Below are 24,404 nucleotides of genomic sequence, written 5' to 3'. Positions count from 1 at the left end.
GAAGGCGTAAAGCATTGGTCTGGCTAGGGCAGATTTACATGTAGTAATTGTATTGGCTGCTAAACCTTGTTCAGGAAGATGGATGAAGAAGGACAAATAGAAATCTGTAGAAATCTCCTTAGGTTTCTTTGCCTTGACAAAGGCCACCCACTTCTTCCAGGAAGACTCATATTGTCTTCTTGTTGACTTTGACTTGTATTCTTCTAAGAAGTTAATACTGCCCGTAGAAATCACGAACCGTTTCTTGACCGCTAAGGCGAGAAAATCATGAGTTTGAAGGTTCTGGGTTTTCACTGATGAAGCTGAGACAGTCAATTTCTGCACTTGCTGAGTCAGAACTGGGTCCGGCAACGGGATCAGCTTCAGGCGTAGTTCCGTTACTAGAGGGAACTAGACGCTGTTGGGTCACTTGTGAGCCACTATTGCTGCTGTCCCTCGAAAGGATCTCAGTTTGTCGAGAACTTTCAGCAGAAGGTTGGTTGGAGGGAATAGGTAGATCTTGGACCATCTGTTCCAATCTATGGACATTGCATCCATTGCTTCCGCTAGAGGATCCTCGTACGGGGCTACGTACCGGGGTAGCTTCTTGTTGTCGCTCGTTGCAAAGAGGTCTATCTGCAGTCCTGGGACTTTGCGTAAGATGTAGGAGAATGATCTTGCGTCTAGGGACCATTCTGACTCTATCGGTTTGGTCCTGGATAGAGCGTCCGCTGTCACATTGCGGAACCCTTGAAGGTGGACTGCTGACAAGTGCCATCTCTTCTTGTCCGCTAGGCGGAGGATGGCTAGTACAGTATCACTTGGTTTATGTGAGGCGATCTCGAGCCCTGTCGGTTTAGGCATCTCATTATGACTTTGCTGTCTAGAACCAGACGGATGTGGATTGAGCAGCGGAGTTTCAGTTTCTTCAGAGAAAGAAAAACTGCCATGGCTTCCAGAAAATTGATGTGGAAGGTTTTGAAGAGGGGAGACCAGGTTCCTTGGACTTTCCGATGATGAGAGTGACCTCCCCACCCTTCTTTCGAGGCATCCGTGTGAACGGTGACTGATGGTGGAGGTGGTTGTAAGGGAACCTTGTTCCTTAGGTTCTTGGCCTCCGACCATGGCTTGAGTAGTGATCGCAGACGATTTGGTATCGGTCTTTGTAGATCTCTTTGAGCGTTTGATGCGTATTTTCTCCAAACTCCTGATGCATCTTTTAATTGTGCTCTCAATACTGGATCTGTCACTGAGGCGAACTGGAGGGACCCCAACACTCTCTCCTGTTGCCTTCTTGATATCCTTGCGGACTGAAGAAGTCTTTTGACAGATCCTGCTATCTCTTTCCTTTTCTTTGATGGAATGGAAAGGCAGTGTGACTGCAAGTTCCAGTGGACGCCCAGCCACTGAAACTTTTGAGCTGGAGACAGTCGAGATTTTTCCAAGTTGATCTTGAATCCTAAGTGTTCCTGGAACCGGATCACTTCCTTGGAGGCTTGCCTGCACTCTTCCTCGGATGCTGCCCACACCAGCCAGTCGTCCAGGTAGGCTACCACCTGGATTCCTTTTAGGCGTAGTTGATGAATGACTGCATTCGCAAGCTTGGTGAATACCCTTGGAGCTATGTTCAGACCGAAGGGCATGGCTCTGAAAACGTACTTTCTTTTTTGTAGTTTGAATCCCAGGTAGGGGGAAACTTGACGGCTGATCGGAACATGCCAGTACGCATCCGTCATGTCTATGGAGACTGTGTATGCCTGTTTGGGCAAAAGGGTCCTGATGTGTTGAAGCGTCAGCATTTTGAACTTGGTGTTCACTATGAACTTGTTGAGTGGTGACAAGTCCAGAATGACTCTGAGCTTTTCCGAGTCCTTCTTCGGAACACAAAATAGCCTTCCTTGGAATCTGACAGACTTCGCCTTCCTTATAACTCTTTTGTTAAAGAGTTCCTGAACATATTCCTCCAATATGGGGGTTGAGTGTTGGAAGAATTGAGGGAAGTTTGGTAGAGTTGAGCTCCAACTCCACCCTAGTCCATTCTTGATTAGGCTGTGGGCCCAGGGATCGAAGGTCCAACGATCCTGGAAGAGGAAAAGTCTCCCTCCTACCGGTAGCATCTCACTTTGAGTGCTGGGTGGAGGATTTACCTCCTTGGCCACGTCCACCTTTGTTGCCCCTACCTCTGAAGGGGCGTCTGGAGGATCCTCGAAAGGAACCTCGAGACTTCAGCCGAAAGGTTGTCGATTGCCTTTCAAAAACTGGGGTGAACACAGGCGACTGGGTCGCCAGCGTTTGGGGCACCAGTTGGAAGGTGGTGGGTGGTTGTGCCACCGTCTGGGACACCGTGGCCACGGGAAGCTGTTGCTGTTGTTTAGGCCGAGAGGGCACTCTTGGTCGTTTCGACTTATTCTTCGGCTGGGGACCCTCATCAGCTGAAGATTTTATTTTAGAGGACAAGCCCCATTTAGAGAGAAGGTTTCTGTTCTCTGTAGCGGCTTTGTCCACGACCTCTTTGACCACTTCGTTTGGGAAGAGGTCTTTTCCCCAGATGTTGGAAGCTATCAGCTTCCTTGGTTCGTGTCTCACCGCAGCTGAGGCGAACACAAACTCTCTGCAAGCCCCTCGGGCTTTAATAAAGTTGTACAGGTACTTGGTGACTGTCGCCAAATGAGATTTGGCAAAGACCATGTACATGTCTGGGGTATCCAGGATGCTTGCCATTGTCTCTAGGCCGGTCTGCAGAGACAAGGAAGCAGCAAGACGTTCTTTTGTCTCCTGTTCTCTGCGCAGGAGAAAATCTGACAGCTTCGGGAGGTCTTCGCCGAACTGTTGTCCAGCAATATTTGCCTCCAGCTTCCCAACTGTGAAGGTGTTATGAACATCCTTCCAGTCTGCATCGTCTGATGGGAAGGCAAGGGAGAAAGGTCTACACTCTTCCAGTCTAGGGCATGGTTTCCCTGCCTCAACTGCCTTTAAGGCTGCCTTAAGCCCTTTGTCCATAAAGGGAAAGGTACGTTTGGGGTCAGCAATGAAGGACGGGTGCTTCTTGCTGAGAGCCGGCACCTTGGAGCTAGTAAAGGCCCTCTCCTTCAAGGTGGTTGTATATAAGGCCTGGGCCTTAGAGAGTTCAAGGACGATGGTTTCCTTCGGCTCTGTCTCCTCTTTGGATGCAGGTTCCGTCTTTAGACGGACATAGCAATCCGGGTAGGCCCCTTTGCTGGGCCAGAACTCAATTTCCTCCACTGGGACAATGCCCAGTTTTTCTGAGAGGAAGATCTTCCCCCCCGACATAGGCATATGCTCTGCGTACCGCCAGGGGTTGACGTCAGAGAAGGCGGGGAGATCCTTGACGTTTAGCTTCTTCGGGGCTAAACGTGTTGTGACCAGCTGATGCATTTCCGTCCGAAGAGAAGCCTCTTTCTCAGACGATTTCTTCTGAATGTCCTGCACCATGGACAACAGCGAGTGCAACGTATTCGTGGTGGAATCTAACTTGGAGTGCAGCGGAAGAAGTTGAAGGCACCGGCTCAGTCACCGTGGCTGATGATACCGAAATCGTTTCGGCTTTCTCGACTTCGGCCTCAGGTGGAACGTTATCCTCCTGATCCAGTTCCTCCACTAGGAGATTGTTCTCAGTCTCCTCCGAGACAACTGACATGTTGTCCTCTAATTGGATGCTCTCCAAGGCATCCGAAACTTCAGATTCTACCGGAATCTGAACAAGGGGAATTTCAGGTTGAGCCTGGGGAATAACCGCATCCGAAGATGCCCTAGGGAAAAGACAAGCCCTCATCTTTTCATTAGGAAGGTATGGGCCAGAGGTGTTCTTCTGGAAGCCCCTGACCCATTTTCGCAGCATCTCCCTTGCTGCGTCCCTTGACTCAGTAGACTTTTGGTCGTCAAAAGCCTCTTTAACCAGTTTTTCACAAACGGTACATACCTGTGGGTCCCAGTACAGTACTTGAGAGCCCCCTTGGTTATTGCGCAGGGAGCATGGGCCCTGCACATGTCATGGCCGTAGAAGTTCTTACTACGGACCTTGCAAAAGTTGTTCCCGCACTCGGGATGCTCCTCTTGTAAAGAAAGAAAAGCATATAAGTATTCGGTGAAATTCTCAGATTTCAGCATACATATTATTAATAATAATAGCTTGGATAGGGTAAGCTAGAGATAGGAAAGACACCTACATGTGTTTCCTGTCCAGCCAATTGCTATGACCTCCTCCGATATTGAATGCAAAATTCTTTAAGAATTTTCAGGGGAAGATGATATCCTTTGATATAGAATGTCTTCTTGACACAATCTTCCAGGTTCAATATTGGGGATTAAAGACAATAATGGTTAATAACCATTAATGGAAGAGAGAATCGCTCTCTTATGTGTGATGGTCTCACATTAGGCTGCCCATGAAGCACCTTGTAGGTTGGAAAAAACTTTTGGGCTACAGCACTGACTGTCGGCAGCATGCTGCCAGTCCTGCTAGGCCTGCCGGCACATGCCGGACCTGCCGGCATCTGCCGGTCTATTCTGGTCTATTGAAGGCAGTTACTGTCTTCAAAGTAATGGGCGGCAGCCGGCGGCAAATGTCCAAGTTATGGGTGGTCGTCTGCCGGCTGGCAACTCAGTAGCCGGCAGCCGGTCCCAGAATGTCTATTGTCGTTGGGTTGTTGATCACCGACACCCATAGTAAGCGGCGGCAGAGCAACTGCCGGCCGGCAGACAATTGACATGGCCCAGTAAAACGAAAGGTAGAGAAAAAGAGAGGATGGAGGAAGACAAGAGCTCAGCCTTGCCGGCCTACATCCAGAATGAGGGTTCAAGTGGAAGGGGGAATTATATTCGGGCTTCCACCCAACCATATCCCATCCATATGGACTATGGAAGGCAGTCCAAGGGAGGACTGGAGAACACTCTAAAGAATACGAGGGTACCTGCCGGCAGCCGGCTCGGCCGGCGGCAGACAGGGAACCTCAGCCCAGTTCTACAAATAACCCTTAGGGTCAAATGTAGAACGACGGCCAGGAGGGTGTTGGCTCATCCAACACGAAAGAGACAGCGGGGAGGGGGTAGATGTCCTACAAGTAAGGTAATGCCCTAAGGCACCACCCAACTTAAGGGATTCTGGTCTCATGGAGTAACCTCAGGTAGGAGAAATCATTTCCCCAGGTTGGGTTAGTCAAGTGAGAGAGGGGCCCACAGGACACAATCTCACAAGAGAACAGAATCTCGTACCAGAGACCTTAGGCAGTGAAGAAGTCATTTCTTCGGTCTAAGATCTACCAGCACAGGACTGTCTGCTAGGCCAAGAAAGGGGGAATTGTCATACAAAACCCTCCACGTATGGTCTAGGGAGGTCTAGCTTCCTGTAAAAGCAGCTTAACCTGACATGGGAAATCATTTTGCCAAGACAGTAAGATGCCTAACACAGACTTATTACTCTGATGTCCCATTCTAAACTCAAAACTGACTCAGTGGTTAGGAGAAAGAAAACGGAACGTCTCAGTAAAACTTTGTCAGAACTCGGTTCGCAGCAAAGTAAACTGAGAATAGCCTAGGCTAATCAGAGGGAAGGGGGATTGCTCTTAAATCTCCTAGGAGATTAGTATCGACTTAAAAGGTATAGGAGGTGTCAGTCTCCCCTTAAAAGACAATACAAGAGCAATGGGGACATGTATGAAAGTATACTAAAGCCCCTAGGCTAGTAGCCTAGGAGCATTGAGAATCGTTCACCGAAACTCTCTGTATACTATCTTGGAAGAGGAAAACATAAGGCAGTAATACTGTATCATAAATGTGTAAAATATTGCCTGAGCTTCAATAAAACTTTACCAGGAAGGTTATATCATGCATGAAGTGTGTAGGTGCCTAGGCTAGGAAGCCTAGCACTCGTGAGGCTCGAAATAAATAGCCAAATCCACGACAACAATGACATAATATAAGAATCCCTAGCTAAAATTCTAAATAGCTAAAGTTATTAAATCAATTAATGCCGGGAAAGGGTCGTTCTGGCTAACTAAATGTACAGAAAGAACGACCGCATCCATGACGCCATCCGGCTGGCAACAGCTCTTGTTACGTTAATTACGATCTCAATCAAAAAGCAAAACTGGCAAGAGCTTACATTTACACAATTCAAAGATATTACTTAACTTTCCAGAAGCTGATGAGGCTGGTGAAGACATCATAGCGACAAATAACTCTAAAATAGCTAGAGATAACACCGATCAACGAAGCTACGAGAGAAAGAATGGCTTGGTGGCGCCTCGCGGTGGCAATTTGGCGCAATATTTACAGTGCAGTAGGAGTGTCGAGAGCGTTGTCTCTTTAACGACTCTCCTTATTCTTGCCACTCTTTCCCCTCGAAGCGAAAGCGCTATTGGGGGTGTAGATAGCCATGAGACGTGTCAAGAATACGTCCTCTGATATTACGCGATATCCCTTTTAAAATTTTAAGGGATATTCGCTCCAGGAGTTAGAATTCTGGATACCTTTGGTAAATTCTCTGGGATATATCACTGTAGTCAAATATACCTAGGAAGCTACTAATGAAGGAACTTCCATCACAACGACATGGCCTGAGCCCAAAAAAACATATTGTATGTAAGAGTAACGGTGTGCATCAATCTTAACAGAGAGAAAGTTACGAGAGTCAGCAAAAATCCAAAAGTATTAGTTAGAATATTACGCTGTTCTATATACTGTATGTGAGTTATCAAAACCACAAAGTTAGAATTTGTAAATTGAGGGGTGTCTAATCTATTGTGAAGATGTGGAATGATGAAGGTAAATTTATCTAGGCCTTCAGACTTGCCCAGTCCCTTAGATTTAATCCACATTGATTTTTAAGAGCTTATCTAATTTAGCCTTATCTTGCTTACCTGTAAGCTTGATGTTTGATATATAAATTGTTTATACAGTACAGTATTGTGTTTCTCTGTTTTTTCTACTTTGTTTTCCCTGTGTCTATTATTAATGCACTATCTTTTACCATTTACCTAATACTCAATCAGGTAATTTTTTTAATGGTACGTTCACTTGCCTTAAGATTTTCTTCTTCATTTGTGAACAGGAATCATTACCAGGATGGGACTCGAGTGGGAATGTCTCTGGATTTTCATTAGAAAACTTCACATCAGAGGATTCTAGATCACAAAGTTCGGTAAGCGTGGCATTACTGTATTTATTATGTTTTATATATTAGTCTTATGATGTTTTATTCAAATTTTTATCTTTTTTTGTGTAGCCCTTGAGACATTCTAGTCTAAAAGAGCATACTAGTTTGTATATTGCGTGATGTATATGTTAGCCTTAGTTACAGTTTTATAATTGTCCTTGTCAGCCTGCCGTATGGTATAGTTCATCTTAAAATTTTTGAGTAGTGCGGCATTTTAAACAAATCCTAATATTTACATTTCCTGCATCTGCTCCTTATTGAGAAAGTAGGCAATTACTAAGTTGAAAAAAAATACAGATGGGCTATTAGTTGTAGTTAACAATTAAGTGTAATCCCCCCTTGAAATTGTAAATGCTCCCACATTGGTTTGTTTTATAACTGACTAGTCTTGCATGGCTATTGTATCAATTTCTCTGTTATCAAACTGAATCCTCTTTTTGAGGCTGGCTAGGCTGTTGGTGGTCCCCAAGGACTTTACTGTTAAGGCTAGAACAGGGACCCCAATATGATGTAGTATACCAAAGAAATGTTCTTCTCTACCTGAGGACCAGTGTATCATTTGCCTGAAATTACAAAATTCAGAAGTAATGGGTTTTTGGTAGAGGGATCATGCCCCAAACTAAGTAGAAAATATTGGGTCAGAGGATGATCTAGACACTGAAGAGGAGGTGGCCTCACTCCAGAGTCCCTCAGAGGGAACTTCAGTCTCTCCTAGGATACATCCCCTGGGTTTGTGTTTCTTGCCAGTGAAGCTTCCGCTCATCGTTTCTTCTGGAATCAGCCAGCTTGCGTTTCCTGTTGGCACCTCAGTTTTTGCCAAAATAGTTGATGCATCAGTCCACTCTCTTTACAGTGATTCTTCCCTTTATTCTCTGCTCCCTCCACATTCCAATTTGGGGATTTTGTAGTCTTGAACCCTCGGGTTTACAATTTCAGGGGAATATTCCAGTGGGAGTTGACTTGCTGGATACATATCCTATGGGATCAGTAACGGTGAAGGAATTGGTGAGAACAGCTTCTGCCATTGATGTAGAGGAAAGGAATTTAGTTGGTAACCCTTGGCAGGCTATCGAGGAATGTAGCCCCTGGCCTCACATGGAGGTGTTATACAGTAAAGTTATTGATATTACCTTTGATGAAGTAGAATTCAAGGACTTTAATACCTTTCCTAACTCTGGTTGGCATATTAATGAATCATCCCTAAGGTACATCCCCAGCTCACACCCAAAGAGGTGTTACTGATGCTGCACAAGACTGCTCTCATAGCCTGGGAGAGGTAGGCCTTAGATGCTGGGGTGTTGCTCCTCAATCACAGCCCGCCAGACCAGAAGACACCCTTGCTGGCAAAAATGGTCTTTGAATCAATGAGGTATATATTGGTGAAAGGGGATTCCACCATGCACAAATAATGGAATTAGATTTTAATGTTTTATCCAAGGAGCTAAAAGGATTCACAGAACTGTAAGGGTTTCATGAGGTCTTTATACTTGAGAAAAGAGAGGCACATGTAAGCATGCATTAGGTAGGTGATGGTTTCTCCTCAGTTCCCGAGGGAGTTAGGACAACAGAGTTCAATCCTGGTGTCGGTTTTATCCTCTCTGGAATTGGGAGCTGCAGGGAATCCCAAATTGCTTCTTCAGCTATGGTAAAGTTACTGTGAAAACTTCAATTTCAGACATTCAAGAACTATGTCAGGGCAAAATTTGGGGCAGAATGTTATGCACTGGCATTTTTATATCTATGGAAAGTTAAAGTAGTGGTGTTTCTTTATGGTTACTTTCTCTGTCAAAATATTCTTTCCCAATTCTTCGTGGATAAATTCAGTGTAAATGCTTTTGGTAGCTAACAATTTGCTTCCACAGAAAAGGAAGAAAGTCTTTTGACCCTCTTTGAAAAAGAAGAAAGTGTTCAATTATGATTGTCAGCAATATGATAGAGATGAGCAATAGTATCTGAGGTAACCTGCAAAAAGACCAACATCACAAGATCAACCAAGTCCAGTCTTCTGGAAAGTTCATTCAAGATGATGATAGGCCCCTACAGCCTTCTCAGGCAAAGGCCCAAGCCCTGAGCACTTCAGTATTTTTCCAAAGAGGGAAGAGGGGTAGGAATCATTAAGGGAAGTCAAGGTTATGGATCTTTTTGCAAAGGAAAAGGACCTCGACAGTAAATGTCTTCAGGTCGAGGGTCGTCTCAGTCATTTTCAATAACAATGGACCTTTTTTCAGCTGGGGACAGAGCATAGTCTGAAAATGTGTGTTTGTCGTAGATATCCAAACCCTTTTAACAACAAAAAATCTTTCAGGTCAAAATGCTGGAAAAGAAGGTCTTAGAGAAATACAAGGCCCAGATTTCTAAATTTCCAGGGCAGATTGTTCAATGCCCCTAAGAAGGAATTGCCTGAGAGAAGGGTGATCCTCGAACTATTTCGTCTCAACAAACACATCAGATGCCACACATTTAAGATGGCTACCATTTTGTATGTCTGCCAAGTAATACACCAAGGGGCTTGGAATTTTACTATAAATCTTAGAAGCAGATTTGCCAGTCCTTATTGCTCTTCTCTTTTGGCCTCACCTAGAATTTTGTTTGGGAGGATCTTGTATAGGTTTAGAGTGCTACAGTATTGCCATTCAGCCTCAATATAGCTTCAAGAGTTTCACAAACTAGCAGAATTAGTGATCAAGCTACTGAGGTTGCAGGGAGTTCAAGTTATTGCATATTTGGACGACTGACTAGTGTGGGCAGAGATGAGAGAATTACCGGTATGCCTGATATACAGAAATTAATTCCTGCAAGTTCTTGTGTATCTAGGATTAGTGATCAACTTTGCAAAATCAAGACTAGTTCCAGAGAGGATTTTCAAGTGGTTGGGTCATTGCTGGAACATGTCAAAATTCACCCCAAGTCTTCGAAAGGCCTCTTAGAAAAAAATCATATGCATGTTCAATATTTTTCTATGAAGTACTGTTTCATCCTAACAGTAACTGGAAAAGATCTCAGGTCTTCACTAGTTTGCTTCAATCATGGACCAAGTTCTAAAAACCAGGTTAAAGGATCTCAATTGGGCGTGAAAGAAGGCTGCTTAAAATGGTCTTTGAGACAGACAGTCTTCTTTATGCACTTGCTGTAATAGGATTATCTGCCCATGGGCCTCACTAAAGGCTCTCCATGTTGGTCCCATTAATCCCTTTCTTGATATCCACAATTCCTTTTACAGGTATATATTTAGTACTGCTGAAAATTTTATTTTTAATTTACTTTCATGTATAAAAACAATGCATTTACTAAGAAGTCTTATGTTTCTTTGTAAATTGGTTCAGTGTGTGAGGTTTAAAGGAAGCTGCCAAGTGAGTGCTTGCGTTAGGTGAGATCAGAGTACTCATTTCACCATAACACCTTTCATCATGCTAAGTGGGAAACCAGCAAGTGGAAGAATATTTCGGTATTTGGAATCATTTCCTGGGTGTTGCAGTGGAATGGCCAGCCATTTTGCTTTTAGAATATCATTGATTTTTTTGAGTGTGACAAGTTGTTAAACCTTCGTAACTCGGTAACGACCAAGTAACCTACTAATTGCTATTTGTTCTTGCACAAATACAAACCCTTCGCTATTTATGGTGGGTATTACTTTCTGCGAAGCTCCAGGTTTGTATGCTAGGAAAAATACAAATTATTTAACGAATTTGTCATTCTTTTATACCAGAAGCAGGTAACAATGCATATGTAAACATATATTTTATGCCATCAAGTATTGAAAGTATTTTATATCAAGAGTTTTGAGGTCCAACGTAAATTTGATCGCTGGTTGCTTGTGTACGGTATAACAGCTATCTTTTTAAGAATGTAAGTCATCAGATATTTTCCAAATACTATATGTATTCCCTATCAACCATTTTCTCTCCTGATAATGAGTAGATATATGAAAAGGAAACTGTGGAGAATCAAACTAGTGTCGGGTGAAAAAATTCCAATTTATAAAGCTCCCAGGTATAAAACATTTGCATTTTTAGTTTTTACCCCTACAGTGTCTTAAGGGTAGTCAATGAAAAGAAAACAGGTGTATAATATAATAAAAGAATGTAAATTCATTGCAATACTGTATAGTTCTTCTGAAACTTGGAATATTGGATAATGGTGCATGATATATAGATTTTTAAATATTTAACTTAGCTGGTGAATATATAATAGCTGCAACTCTGTTGCTCGACAGACACATACAATAAAAACTCGCCAGCGATCGCTATACAGGTTGCGGGTGTGCCCACCAGCGCCAACTGTCGGCCAGATACCACTCTCGATGTAAACAAAGACTCAATTTCTTCTCTGTCGACGTGTCGACAAGACGTACTTTTACTCGCTGTAGAACCTGGAGTTTTTCCCATCATATTTGGTGAAGTACTTTAATTTGGTTTGAGCTTTCGCAGTGCAGGTGTTTTATCTTCATCTTAAATCTTGAACTAGTTTTTGGATAGATTTAATTTTTTGATGACAAAGAGAGTATGGACTTTCTTTGACTTTTAAATGGCCGACCCTTCCCTTAGACGGAAGTGTGTTTAGGCTTTTAGCAATTATCTTATCACGTTATAAATTAATTATAGATTTTCCTCTATATATTTTATATCTCACCGCCTTTATTAGGCCTCTTCGATTAACTTTCCATTTATAATAAACATAAAAATAAATTTTAATGATTTGTTTATATGCGACCTTCCTGAGAGTAGGCGGTCCTAACTTGGAAACTGAAGTTAAACAACGTTGAGCCCTTTCAATCGTAAATAGCTTTTAAAGAGCTAATGATTTAAAACTTTTTAAATGAATATTTTTTAATAGATATTTTATGAAAGATTTTCTTTGAATAGTCTTCGTACTGTTTCAAAGATGAACTAACGTTTAGTTTATTTATGCTACGCAGTTTGCGCTCTATCGTTACGATAGAGAGAGAGAGTTTCACGGTTTCACTTTGCAGAAAGAGTAAATCGATTCTGACGTTTTGTTCATTCTTCTTTCAAAGCTTAAATGTTTTAAATTATATTTTAAAGGAACTTTTTAATTGAAAAACCTTTCAGTTTTTTCCTTTGGTCAAATAACATGTTTTTTTTGACGAAACGTAAGTGGGCTCTTCTCTTAGGTGCGTAATCAAGAGAGAGAGAGAGAGAGATAGAGACGGAGGGAGAGAGAGGGGAGAAAACGTTCCGTTCAAGCGGGTAACGTTGTTCTCGAGTTACTCTCGTCCCTAGTCTCTGTACGGGGAGAAAGGATAAAACGTTTTTTAGTTTTTTATTCTCGTCCCCAGGCAATGTACGGTGAGAGATTGAAAACGTAGTTTTGAATGAACTAGTGTTTAGTCTCTTCCCCATCCACTGAATTTTTTATCTTAAAATATGTTTACTGTTTTTTGCTGGTATTAATGTGCTTGCATTATACGACTGATTTCGCTATTACTACCTTTTGATGAAGTTAGAATTGCGTGCTTCAGGTAGAAATCAGTAAAAGTTTCGATTTCAGTGAAATAAGTGCTAAACAGAAAATCGTAGTGATAAAGTGATATTGCACAAAGTGTTATCAGTGTTGCGACCGAGGGTTCGTCTGTTCGTGCCTGTCGTTCGCCTAGTCCGGGACCTCTTGCAAGCTCCCAAGCCCAGGGGAGAAGTAATGTCGTACGACTTATGGGTTCGAGAGGCCTTGATCAGCGAACAGACGTTCCCTCTATGGTATCGGGTGTATCTTACCAAGATCACCCCTGCCATAAGGCGAGAGAGACGTTTTTCTCCTCGTCATCCGAAGGCTTTTCGCATAAGAAACCTGAAACAAGGTTTCGAGGCCCTTAAGCGAAAGTCAGTCCTTTCAGGACAGGTCCAGCGTCCTGGTTGTAGCCATTAGGACAGTTCTGACCCTATGCAGTCATCGGAAGACTGCTCGCCGCCTAACAAAAGCGTAACACAGACTCCGAGAGTCTTTTTGTTGGCAAGGTTTTGCGGTCACAGACGTTACCCTCGTCTCTTACCGCAACCTTTTCCGTTGATCCTTAATGGGTTGTACGGCAAGACATGCAGAATAAGCTTGCCTCCCTTATGGAAGACTATTCTGCCGATTAGTCCGTTGACCCTAGCCGTTTATCTCATCGAGATCCTGGCTTTCAGCCAACCTAACGTTCCTTTGTGCGTCCTGTTGACGTTGGCGTAGCTAAGTCACGTCAGTCAGGTTGTTTAGAACCACACTCGATGCGGTCTCGTGTGGATTTTCAGCCACATTTGGACGTTAGGCCACTTGCTGATGCTCCTGTTGACGTTCAGGACGTTCGCTAACAATCGGAGTTGACTTGTTTTGACGCTGTGCGTCAACCTCCGCATTCTAGAGTTGTTTTGACTGCTCAGTCTAGGCGGTCAAAGCAGTCTCGAGTGGACGCTGTGCGTCCTCACGCACCTGTTGTTGTTGACAGTTCACAGACTGTCAAGCAGTTACATGACGTTGCGTCCTGGTCCGCTACTAATGCACCAGTGCGTGTGGACTCTGCTTGTAAAGCATTGCCACCACGGTAGGTCTCTCCCTTGCTTGAGACTCAGCTATTATCGGACAAGGTTCCTTTAGATGAGGAAGTTGCTGTTCCCCCTCCTACTGATATTCCCTTGAGGACTCTGTCAGACGGAGAGGAGCCTAAAGCTGCTTAGCCCTCTATGGACTTTAAATAAATCATGCTGATTTTTAAGGATCTTTGTCCGGATCTTTTTGTAACTGCTGCTCCTCGTTCGCCTAAACGTCAGAACTTACACTAGGCCTAGCTACTTCGAAGCCGTTGTTTTATAAGCTAGTGCTCTCTCGCTCTCCTAGAGAGCTTTACGTTTGCTAGGCGACTGGTTTATCACCAGGAGGATTTTGGGGGATACAGCCTTTGCTTTCCCTTCTCTTAAACTGGCTTATAGAGCGAGAGTCTGATATGACACGAGAGAAGTTCTCGGCTTGGGAGTTCCTGCCTCTGCCCAGATAGACTTCTCAAATCTCGTAGACTCTCCCTGGCGCCTGGCCAGGAGACGCTCCTAGATTTTACAGGTCAACTTCACAGCTGTTTTCGAGCCTTTGAAGTTTTGCTGTACAATTATGTCATGCATAAACAAGGCTTTCAGGGATGGCTCCAATGATCTGACAGCCACGTTCTCTGCAGGGACAAGTCCCTCAGGGATGGCTCCATGATTTGGCAGCCATGTTCACTGCAGGAGTACGTAAGAGGCAAGTGCGCTCAATGTATTCATTGTCAAGACAAACTTCACGATGAAGTCTACCAGGCTGTCTTGACAGCATTTATGGAAGGCGACTGGATGGTCTCTCTCGACCTTCAGGAGGCATACTTCCACATTCCTATACACCCGGATTCCCAACCGTTTCTGAGGTTTGTTTACAGGAATGTGGGGTACCAGTTTCGAGCTATCGGAGATCAGAGCCTCCCTGTACTTGGACGACTGGCTTCTCAGAGCGTCTTCCAGTCATCGCTGTCTGAAGGATCTCAATTGGACTCTAGATCTGACCAAGGAGTTGGGACTCCTAGTCAATTTGGAAAAGTCACAGCTGGTCCCATCCCAAACTATTCTGTATTTAGGGATGGAGATTCACAGTCAAGTTTTTCGGGCTTTTCCGTCGGCCCCCAGAATAGATCAAGCCCTGCTCTCCATCCAGAAGATGCTGAAGAAAGAACGCTGCTCAGTCAGGCTGTGGATGAGTCTGGTAGGGACGCTGTCATCCCTGGAGCAATTTGTCTCGCTAGGAAGGCTACACCTCCGTCCTCTTCAATTCCATCTGGCTTTTCACTGGAAAAAGGACAAGACGCTAGAGGCGGTCTCGATCCCGATTTCCGAAAAGATAAAGTCTTGTCTGACTTGGTGGAAGGACAATATCAGCCTACGAGAGGGTCTTCCCCTGGCAGTTCAGATACCCAACCACGTTCTCTTCTCAGACGCATCGGACTTGGGCTGGGGCGCGACGCTGGACGGTCGGGAATGCTCAGGTCTGTGGAACTCGAGTCAGAGGAGCATGCATATCAACAGCAAGGAGCTTTTGGCGGTTCATCTGGCCTTGATAAGCTTCGAGAATCTCCTTCGAGGCAAGGTGATGGAGGTAAACTCGGACAACACCACGGCCTTGGCGTACATTTCCAAACAGGGAGGTACCCACTCACTGACTTTGTACGAGATCGCAAGGGACCTGCTCATCTGGTCAAAAGATCGAGACATCTCCCTAGTAACGAGGTTCATCCAGGGCGACTTGAACGTCCTAGCAGATTGTCTCAGTCGGTAAGGTCAAGTAATTCCAACCGAATGGACCCTCCACAAGGATGTGTGCAAGAGACTTTGGACGACTTGGGGTCAACCCACCATAGATCTCTTTGCAACCTCGCTGACCAAGAGGCTTCCAATCTATTGCGCTCCAGTCCCGGACCCAGCAGCAATACATATAGATGCCTTCCTCCTAGATTGGTCACATCTAGATCTTTACGCATTCCCACCATTCAAGATTGTCAACAAGGTACTGCAGAAATTCGCCTCTCACGAAGGGACAAGGTTGACGTTAGTTGCTCCCCTCTGGCCCGCGAGAGAATGGTTCACCGAGGTACTTCGATGGCTAGTAGACGTTCCCAGAAGTCTTCCTCTAAGAGTAGACCTTCTACGTCAACCACACGTAAAGAAGGTACACCAAAGCCTCCACGCTCTTCGTCTGACTGCCTTCAGACTATCGAAAGACTCTCGAGAGCTAGAGGCTTTTCGAAGGAGGCAGCCAGTGCGATTGCTAGAGCAAGGAGAGTGTCTACCATTAGAGTCTACCAATCGAAGTGGGAAGTCTTCCGAGACTGGTGCAAGTCAGTTTCCGTATCCTCGATCAGTACCTCTGTAGCCCAAATAGCTGATTTTCTCTTATATCTGAGAAAAGTACGATCCCTTTCAGCTCCTACTATCAAGGGCTACAGAAGCATGTTGGCCTCGGTCTTCCAGCATAGAGGCTTAGATCTTTCCAACAATAAAGATTTGCAAGACCTCCTTAAGTCTTTCGAGACCTCTAAGGAGCGTCGTTTGGCTACTCCTGGGTGGAATTTAGACGTGGTCCTAAGATTCCTCATGTCAGACAGGTTTGAGCCTTTACAGTCAGCCTCCCTGAAAGATCTCACTCTTAAGACTCTTTTCCTGGTATGCTTAGCCTCGGCTAAAAGAGTCAGTGAGCTTCATGCCTTCAGCAAGAACATCGGGTTTTCGTCAGAAAAAGCTACTTGTTCTCTGGAACTTGGTTTCCTAGCCAAAAATGAGCTACCTTCTCGTCCTTGGCCTAAATCTTTCGATATTCCTAGCTTATCGGAGATCGTAGGCATTGAACTAGAAAGAGTCTTATGCCCTGTTAGAGCTCTTAAGTTCTACTTAGATCGTACTAAACCTTTACGAGGCCAATCTGAAACGTTATGGTGTTCGGTTAAGAAACCATCCTTGCCTATGTCAAAGAATGCTTTGTCATATTTTATCAGATTGTTAATACGAGAAGCTCATTCACACTTGAGTGAGGAAGACCGATCTTTGCTTAAGGTTAAGACGCACGAGGTTAGAGCTGTAGCAACTTCCGTGGCCTTTAAGCAAAATAGATCTCTGCAAAGTATCATGGACGCAACCTATTGGAGAAGCAAGTCAGTGTTCGCGTCATTTTACTTGAAAGATGTCCAGTCTCTTTACGAGAACTGCTACACACTGGGACCATTCGTAGCAGCGAGTGCAGTAGTGGGTGAGGGCTCAACCACTACAATTCCCTAATTCCATACCCTTTTAATCTGTCTCTTGAAATGTTTTAATGTTGTTTTTATGGGTTGTCCGGAAGGCTAAGAAGCCTTTCGCATCTTGGTTGATTTGGCGGGTGGTCAAAGTCATTTCTTGAGAGCGCCCAGATTAGGGGTTTGATGAGGTCCTGTTGTATGGGTTGCAGCCCTTGATACTTCAGCTCCTGGGGGTCTGTCAGCATCCTAAGAGGATCGCTGGGCTCCATAAGGAAGACGTACTTACAAGGCAGAGTAATCGTCTAAGTCGACTTCCTTACCAGGTACCTATTTATTTTGGTTTTGTTATATTGATAACTGCCAAAATGAAATAAAAAACTCTTAGCTTATACGATGTAAACATATTTAACTCTGGTCTCTACCCACCTCCTTGGGTGTGAATCAGCTATTATATATTCACCGGCTAAGTTAAATATTTAAAAATGATATTTTAATTATAAAATAAATTTTTGAATATACTTACCCGGTGAATATATAAATTAAACGACCCTCCCTTCCTCCCCAATAGAGACGCAGTGGGATGAGAAGAAATTGAGTCTTTGTTTACATCGAGAGTGGTATCTGGCCGACAGTTGGCGCTGGTGGGCACACCCGCAACCTGTATAGCGATCGCTGGCGAGTTTTTATTGTATGTGTCTGTCGAGCAACAGAGTTGCAGCTATTATATATTCACCGGGTAAGTATATTCAAAAATTTATTTTATAATTAAAATATCATATTTTTAATGTTCTGATTAGATTTAGTATTGAATAGTTTTCTTCCACCTCACAAAATATTGAGATAGATAAAAGTATTTAAAGATATTTGGTAGTTATTGGCATGCATTATTTCCAAGCAGACCCAGAATAAAGTAATTGTGTTTATAAACCATATGCAGGCCTTAATTGTATAGTTTTATATGGGGATATTGAGGAAGGAGAGGACTAATTAGTAAGGGACCTCTGGTAGTGGTTCTAACACGCCCCAGTTACTATACCGACACTCTTTTAGAGTGACCGAGCTTGGTTTATTCCTGGCATTCCATGCAACTTTTTCTCTGGTATTTTTAGTAGTATTTATACCTTAGAAATGGTGCTTTAAGGAGTATTTCACTGGGCGACACAGGTCCCTCGCCCAGAAATAGATTTTTCCTTCGTCAAAATCCCTTTATAGATACTGTGATCATATACTGTAGTACTTACTGGGAAACAGATTCTGTCACTGGAAATTCTGTAAAACAAAAGATTATTTCCTGTTGGGAACAATTTGTTTTCATGTGTTATCTTTTATTCAGTGTTTTGAACTGTTATAAGATAAAAATTAAGATTTTATCATTTAAACGAAGCTTATTAAATCCATGTTGATAACAAAGGGGATGTTTGGAGATGTTCCTGGATTCACATGGACTTCTAATTTTATGCTAGAAAAGTATTGTATTTTTTTTATTGTATTGAATAAGGTAATTTGTAGATATATATATTTAGAAATGAAGACTGTTTTTCACTTTTAGTGTATGGTTTCTCTGTTATAGGGACTCTCATCCTTGTACAATGAGGGACGAAAAACCCATCAGTGCTTGGTATGTTTCAAGACTTTCCCAAAGAAGGATAATTTTATCAAGCATCAGCGGACTCACACAGGGGAAAGGCCATATAGCTGCCCCTACTGTGATTTTCGTGGTAGCCAGAAGTCCACTGTGACCAGGCACATAGGCTCTAAACATCTCACAGCCCAAACAAATTGGCCATTGTCTGCTCCATACTAGTTCATGTAAGGAATATTTGAATAAGGAGTATACTGTTCCTGTTTGAGGTCCATACAGTAGATCTAAAAAAAAGGAAGTTTGCATCTCCTTTTAGTTTAAAGTACTATACAGTATATGTGTTGTTTGAGAATTCAGAACAGGTTATCAATACACTGAAGGTTTGTCAACCATTGCTGTTATTTTTCGTCAATTCTTTAAGGATTTTATGAATTATTCTAGGATGTACGAGGCAGTTACAGGCCAGACTCATTTGGGAGCACCTGTGGTATTGGATCTTCAAGTGGAGGAGTTCCTTGCTCAAGAGGATCGGCAGTTGAGGGAGGAATGCATCCCTGCTTTATGTGCCAGAAACGTTTCACCAGTCGCCAAGATCTCAAACGTCATATACGCACACACACGGGGGAAAGACCTTACCAGTGTCCGTTGTGCCGTCACCGTGCAGCATTGAAAGGCAATATCAAGAAGCACATTCTTTCAGTTCACAGAGATGTAACTCATACTACTGCAGAAGCTGTGACAGTCCTTGATATTGAGGCATTTGAGTCGACAGAGAGTACAGTGAACTTTTCAGGTCTAGATACGCAGACTACCTCTTTAGCGTCTGAATCCTTTTCATCGTATTAAGTTTATGTTATCCAGGTTAGTAGATTGTAAGAGAAACATTCCTATTGATATGTGAGGATATTGAGAATACAGATTTATTTGCAAAAAGGTGTGCTAGTCAATTTTGCTTGGAAAATGTTAATTATATTCTTTTTCCAAATACAGAATCCAGTGGGACAGAAAGCCTAAGCTCTTATCCAGCATGGGCCAGAAGTAAACAAGAAAAATGAAGGGAAGACATATATTTGGGACTTGATCTTGATGGAGGAGATAAACATGCTTCTTAAATGGTAAAAGGTTGGAAAGTTGAAGTAGGATGGGAGATATAAGAAATTATGGTTTGATTACCATTAACAGTCTGCCACTGAGGATACTGTACATCATAAATTAATTAACAATATTACGGAGCCACATTTACAGACTTTTGTAGGGCTGGCCCAAAAGAGTTATGATTTTAAAGGGGTTGTTGAAAATTTCAGGAAGGGAAAGTTAAAGAAACTTGACAGCTAGGTGGGTAGAGAGTCTATTAGACTAAGGGAATGAACGGACTCTCCAAGAATTTTATAGAACAATAACCATGATGATACGAGCAGAAATGACTGAGAAGCAACCTTGCAACAGAGTAAGATGATTTAGAGGGGAGGTAATAACTGTGTTGATGATCAGACAAATTGCCTTTGATTTAATCCTATCAAGAAGAAAAGCAAATGGTTGGAAACATCAATATACAAACTCTCCTGTATTTGAAATATGGTTAGTTGTTGTAAAGCTTTTCATTAGTGTAGGTTGTTATTTTGAAAATGGTTGTAATTTTGAAAATGTCAACAATTGTAGTGAGACGGTTAAATTTATGAAAATTTATATCTGTTAATCTATAGAATAAACTAATTACCTAACTATAACCCCAGAAGATTCACCGAATGCCACCCTAGATAATAAGGTAATCTCATGTAATTTTCTGTGATACTTAACCCCCATGCTGTTATGCATATTTTTAATATTAGACTTCTTTTAATCATTGTGTTATCTGTCAATTTTTCAAGTTTAGGTTCAAAGTAATTGCTAACCAAAAATCATAGTTCAAACACCAAAGAAAAATTATTTATCAATAGTAATCATAAAACGAATCTTCATTGCCAACATGTGTGTGTGATATTTTTTTAATTTGAAACTTAATTTTTATATGAAATATCTGTTTACATACACAGAAAGTTTCTTTTCACGTAAAAATAATTTAAATATTTTTAATTTATTAGCATACACTCCCCTTGCAATAATCATATATGTGAAAATTTTCTGATGGCAAGTTGTAAGTAGAATACAGCGTTTACTAAATTTTTTATTTAATATTTGGAAGCCTTTTTCTGTCAAGCGAAAAGATAATTATAGTTATTTGTAGTACATTTAAAAGTACCCTGAATAGCTTTGGGATAAGCAATGCATCAGCTTTGTTATCTTGTTGACCATAGAGTAGGAGCAGTCAAACTAAATGTTAAAAGAAAAAGTATCAGGAAATAGGAGGCATGCATCAACAACTGATGTATTAGACTTCTCCCTCAGGAAGTGGATTTAGATCAAACTTACGGTTGTCAAAGCATCTATTGCATTAAAAAAAAACTAGGAGAAAGTATTACATATCAGCATATCTGGAATGTCAAAGTACCACAGCTGTCATTATAGGGTGAAAGATGATATCACTTAAATGACCTGTACTGATAAGGAAACTAAGGGGAGATGTAAATTCCAAGGGAAGTCAAACATCCTGATAAAGAAATTATCAATGATGTAAATATTTAGTCATGATTACCAGGATCATGTGTTGGTTGTTGCATAATTTATTTAATGGTATTGATGTTTATGACTACTGTGAAAATAGTTTATTGTTGTTTAATTTATTCAAGGATATTGGAGGTTTTATAAGGACTATTAGGACCATGTGTTGGTTGTTGCATTATTTATTTAAGGATATTGGATGTTTGGTCATGAGTACTAGGAACATGTTTTAGTTGTTGGATTATTTATTGAGGGATAGTGGATGTTTGGTCATAACTACCAGGAACATGTTTCAGTTGTTACATTATTTATTCAAGGATATTGGATGTTCGGTCATGAGTACCAGGAACATGTTTTAGTTGTTGGATTATTTATTGAAGGATAGTGGATGTTTGGTCATAACTACAAGGAGCATGTTTTAGTTGTTACATTATTTATTCAAGGATATTGGATGTTCGGTCATGGTTGCCAGGAATTACCAGGAACATGCGTTGGTTGTTGAATATACCGTAGTTAGTTCCAATACATCAGTAACAGAACCTAAGTATCTCACTATTGTGCTCTTTGAAGTTTTCTGTATAGGTGACCACATTTTGTTATCGAGGTTGAGAACCAACAAATATTAATGGTGAGGAGTAAGGTCTTATAGAATGAAATAAAGCTTGTAATAATTGGTGAACCATAATGGAGGAAGAGAATATTTAGTAGAAATTGTATGAAAAATGTCAGAACAGATAGTAATATTATGTTTGTTGATATGACTGTAAGTTCACACAGCACCTTTGAAGCAAATGTTAAATAGTGTTTTTAGTTGATCTAAAAACTATCAGAAGTATCAGTGGACAAGTATTAATGAGGAATATAGCAGGAGGTAGAGGATAAGTGATATTCTATTTGAGGAATATTAGAGTTGTTCCATTTAATGATATACTTGGTCTTATCAGATGCATAGGGCCAAAGGAGAATACAGTATGTAGGGGTGTATTAGTCTATTCAGGTTAGGTGCAGGCATAAAAGAATGTTCTGTGTACAGAGAGAGATCCAGAGTCACACTGTACGTAAGAAGGTACGTCGGTCTCAGTCCCATTAAGAATTCCTGGAATTTATAAAGGTTACTTTTTACAGATAACTGTTTCAACATTGATAATATTTTGGATTTAGATCTTTAAAGGTTGTACTTATTATAATATTGCCTTTTATGCTGTACTGCATCCGTTAACCTTGAAAACTTTTTCTTAAGCCAGAGTTAAAAAGATGTGAATACTGGTAGGTATTAAGTGATATGCAGATCAAGTACTTGTCTGTAAGTTTTCTTTCCAGTTCATAATGAACTTATATTCTGATGATTACTTGGAAGTTGTACATACATACGTGCTGTAGAGATTTTTTTTTTTATTGTTGAACTCATGTGATGTTTTTGTAACATGTCTAGTCAAGAACTTGAAAATATACATTTACAGTTTTCTTCTTATGTCTTTTTAATAAGCACCTGTAGAGGATGACGGACAGTATACCCCTAATTGGTGTGTTGGGGAATTTATAGGAATGATGATGGTAGAATAAGAAAAAGGGAAGAATCATGAAAAAAAGATGCAACAGCTAAGCAGCTAGTGGACGATGTACACCTAGGTCTACTAATGTTCTCTGTTCTATGAAAATTCCTGTAAAGGAATCTTCAAGATAGTTATGGAAGTACGTTTTTAAATGCCTAAAAATATTAGGTTATGTATGGATTATAAGTCCAATACTTCAGACCATGTTACCCCTCTAAAATAATGTTTTATTCTCTGTTCTATGAAAATTCCTGTAAAGGAATCTTCAAGATGGTGATGGAAGTACATTTTTAAATGCCTAAAAATATTAGGTTATTTATGGATTATAAGTCCAACACTTCAGACCGTTACCCCATACTAATATTGTTACAGTTGAGCTTAGTTTCATTAGTGCATTATTTGAGGTCTTTGCTGTGTCCTTTTTGTACCCACCAACTACACTCACTTATTAGCTTTCCTCTTCCCGTTTCCATTCCTCCATCTTGATGTCCAACCTTTAAACATCTAATTCATACTGTTATTATTATTATTACTGGCTAAGCTACAACCTTAGTTGGAAAAGCAGTATGCTACAAACCCAAGGGCTCAGGGAAAATAGCCCAATGGGGAAAGGAAATAAGATTAATTATATATATATGAGCAGCAATGAAAAAATTAAAATATCCTAAGATCAGAAACAACACCAATATAGATCTATCATATATAAAATATGAAGAAAACTTGTTAATTTTTTTTTAACATGTAACATTCCCTACAGCTATGAACTAATGAAGTTCCACCGATTCAACTGTCTGATTAGGAGGATCATTTAACATTGTGGTCATGGCTGGGATAAAACTACTAGAATACTGTGAAGTGTTGAGCCTTATGATGGAGAAGGCTGCAACGGGGGTGTGTCAGTCCCTGGTTGGGTGCTAAATGGCCTCCCAGGCTTTATGGCAAGGTACAAATGCATAAAGACAATCCAATAATACAGTATAGTAAACATCTTTTGTAAATATTATACAGATTTTCCTATTAAGCATTTTTAATGGCATTGTCCTGTAAAGCACCTAAAGTCAAAACATACATTTTTATTCTGCAAACCTTTCCCAATTCTTAAAGAAAAGTTGTTTTAGATAAGTAGTAATTTGGTTAGCATGATGTTTTGTAATGGTTTTAGCGTCAAACTGTGAGGTCCAAATTCCCCTAATTCATTCATCTCTGCATATTGAGGATATTTATTTATGAAGAATTCATCTGTAATAACAGTCACTGTGTAAATCTTCTAAAATTTCTATGTTGGGAAAAGAAAAGAGCCATGTGAATGTTGAAGTGGGAATGCACTTTGTACTGTGTACCGAATGTAATAGTTGTTGTCATAGAGGTTCTCGTGTTTACAAAATCTATATGGAGTAGGAGATTTTATAATGAGAGCAAATGATAAATGTAGAAGAGTTGAGAACCTTTGGATACATGCTGCCTAACTTGTAAAACAAAATTAAATGTGAAGGATAGAAAAGTTGAGAAGCCTGTTTTGATAGATGACCAGGTGTTAGAAGTGGATTACTTTTGTTACCTTGGAGACATACTGGACTGTGAGGCAATCGTTGATTGTCCACAGTATGGATGAACTGGAAAAAATAGACTACTGGTAAATGAAAAGTTCCAGTAAAAGACTCCATATGGGAAAAGTGTAATTCATGGACCTCGTATGGTGCTATATAGGCATAACTAGAGTGCCTTTACAGTCTTAGCTGCACCCACATTATAGCCGTCTACTTTACCTCCGAACCG

The 24,404-nt window shown here is 41.4% G+C and overlaps 1 protein-coding gene across 4 annotated transcripts in view; it reads left to right on the top strand.

The window, feature by feature from the left end:
- LOC137657597 (longitudinals lacking protein, isoforms H/M/V-like) overlaps window positions 1–22,542 on the top strand; it is an 82,009-nt gene extending 59,467 nt beyond the window's left edge. For 2 of the 4 annotated variants that reach the window (XM_068391953.1, XM_068391952.1), the window contains 3 exons: window positions 7,049–7,138; window positions 18,919–19,338; window positions 19,468–22,542. In XM_068391953.1, coding sequence (XP_068248054.1) covers window positions 7,049–7,138; window positions 18,919–19,323 — 495 coding nt within the window. In that variant the 3' untranslated portion in view covers window positions 19,324–19,338; window positions 19,468–22,542. Of the gene's footprint in view, window positions 1–7,048; window positions 7,139–18,465; window positions 18,705–18,918; window positions 19,339–19,467 lie in introns of those variants that run through there. The other 2 variants (XM_068391955.1, XM_068391954.1) reach the window with 1 other exon arrangement.
- The last annotated feature ends 1,862 nt before the right edge of the window (window positions 22,543–24,404 follow it).

This window comes from Palaemon carinicauda, chromosome 18 (genome assembly GCF_036898095.1).
Source record: "Palaemon carinicauda isolate YSFRI2023 chromosome 18, ASM3689809v2, whole genome shotgun sequence".
NCBI lineage: Eukaryota > Metazoa > Arthropoda > Malacostraca > Decapoda > Palaemonidae > Palaemon > Palaemon carinicauda.
Note: the sequence above shows the minus strand (reverse complement) of the source record. Positions and strands in the feature narration are given on the sequence as shown.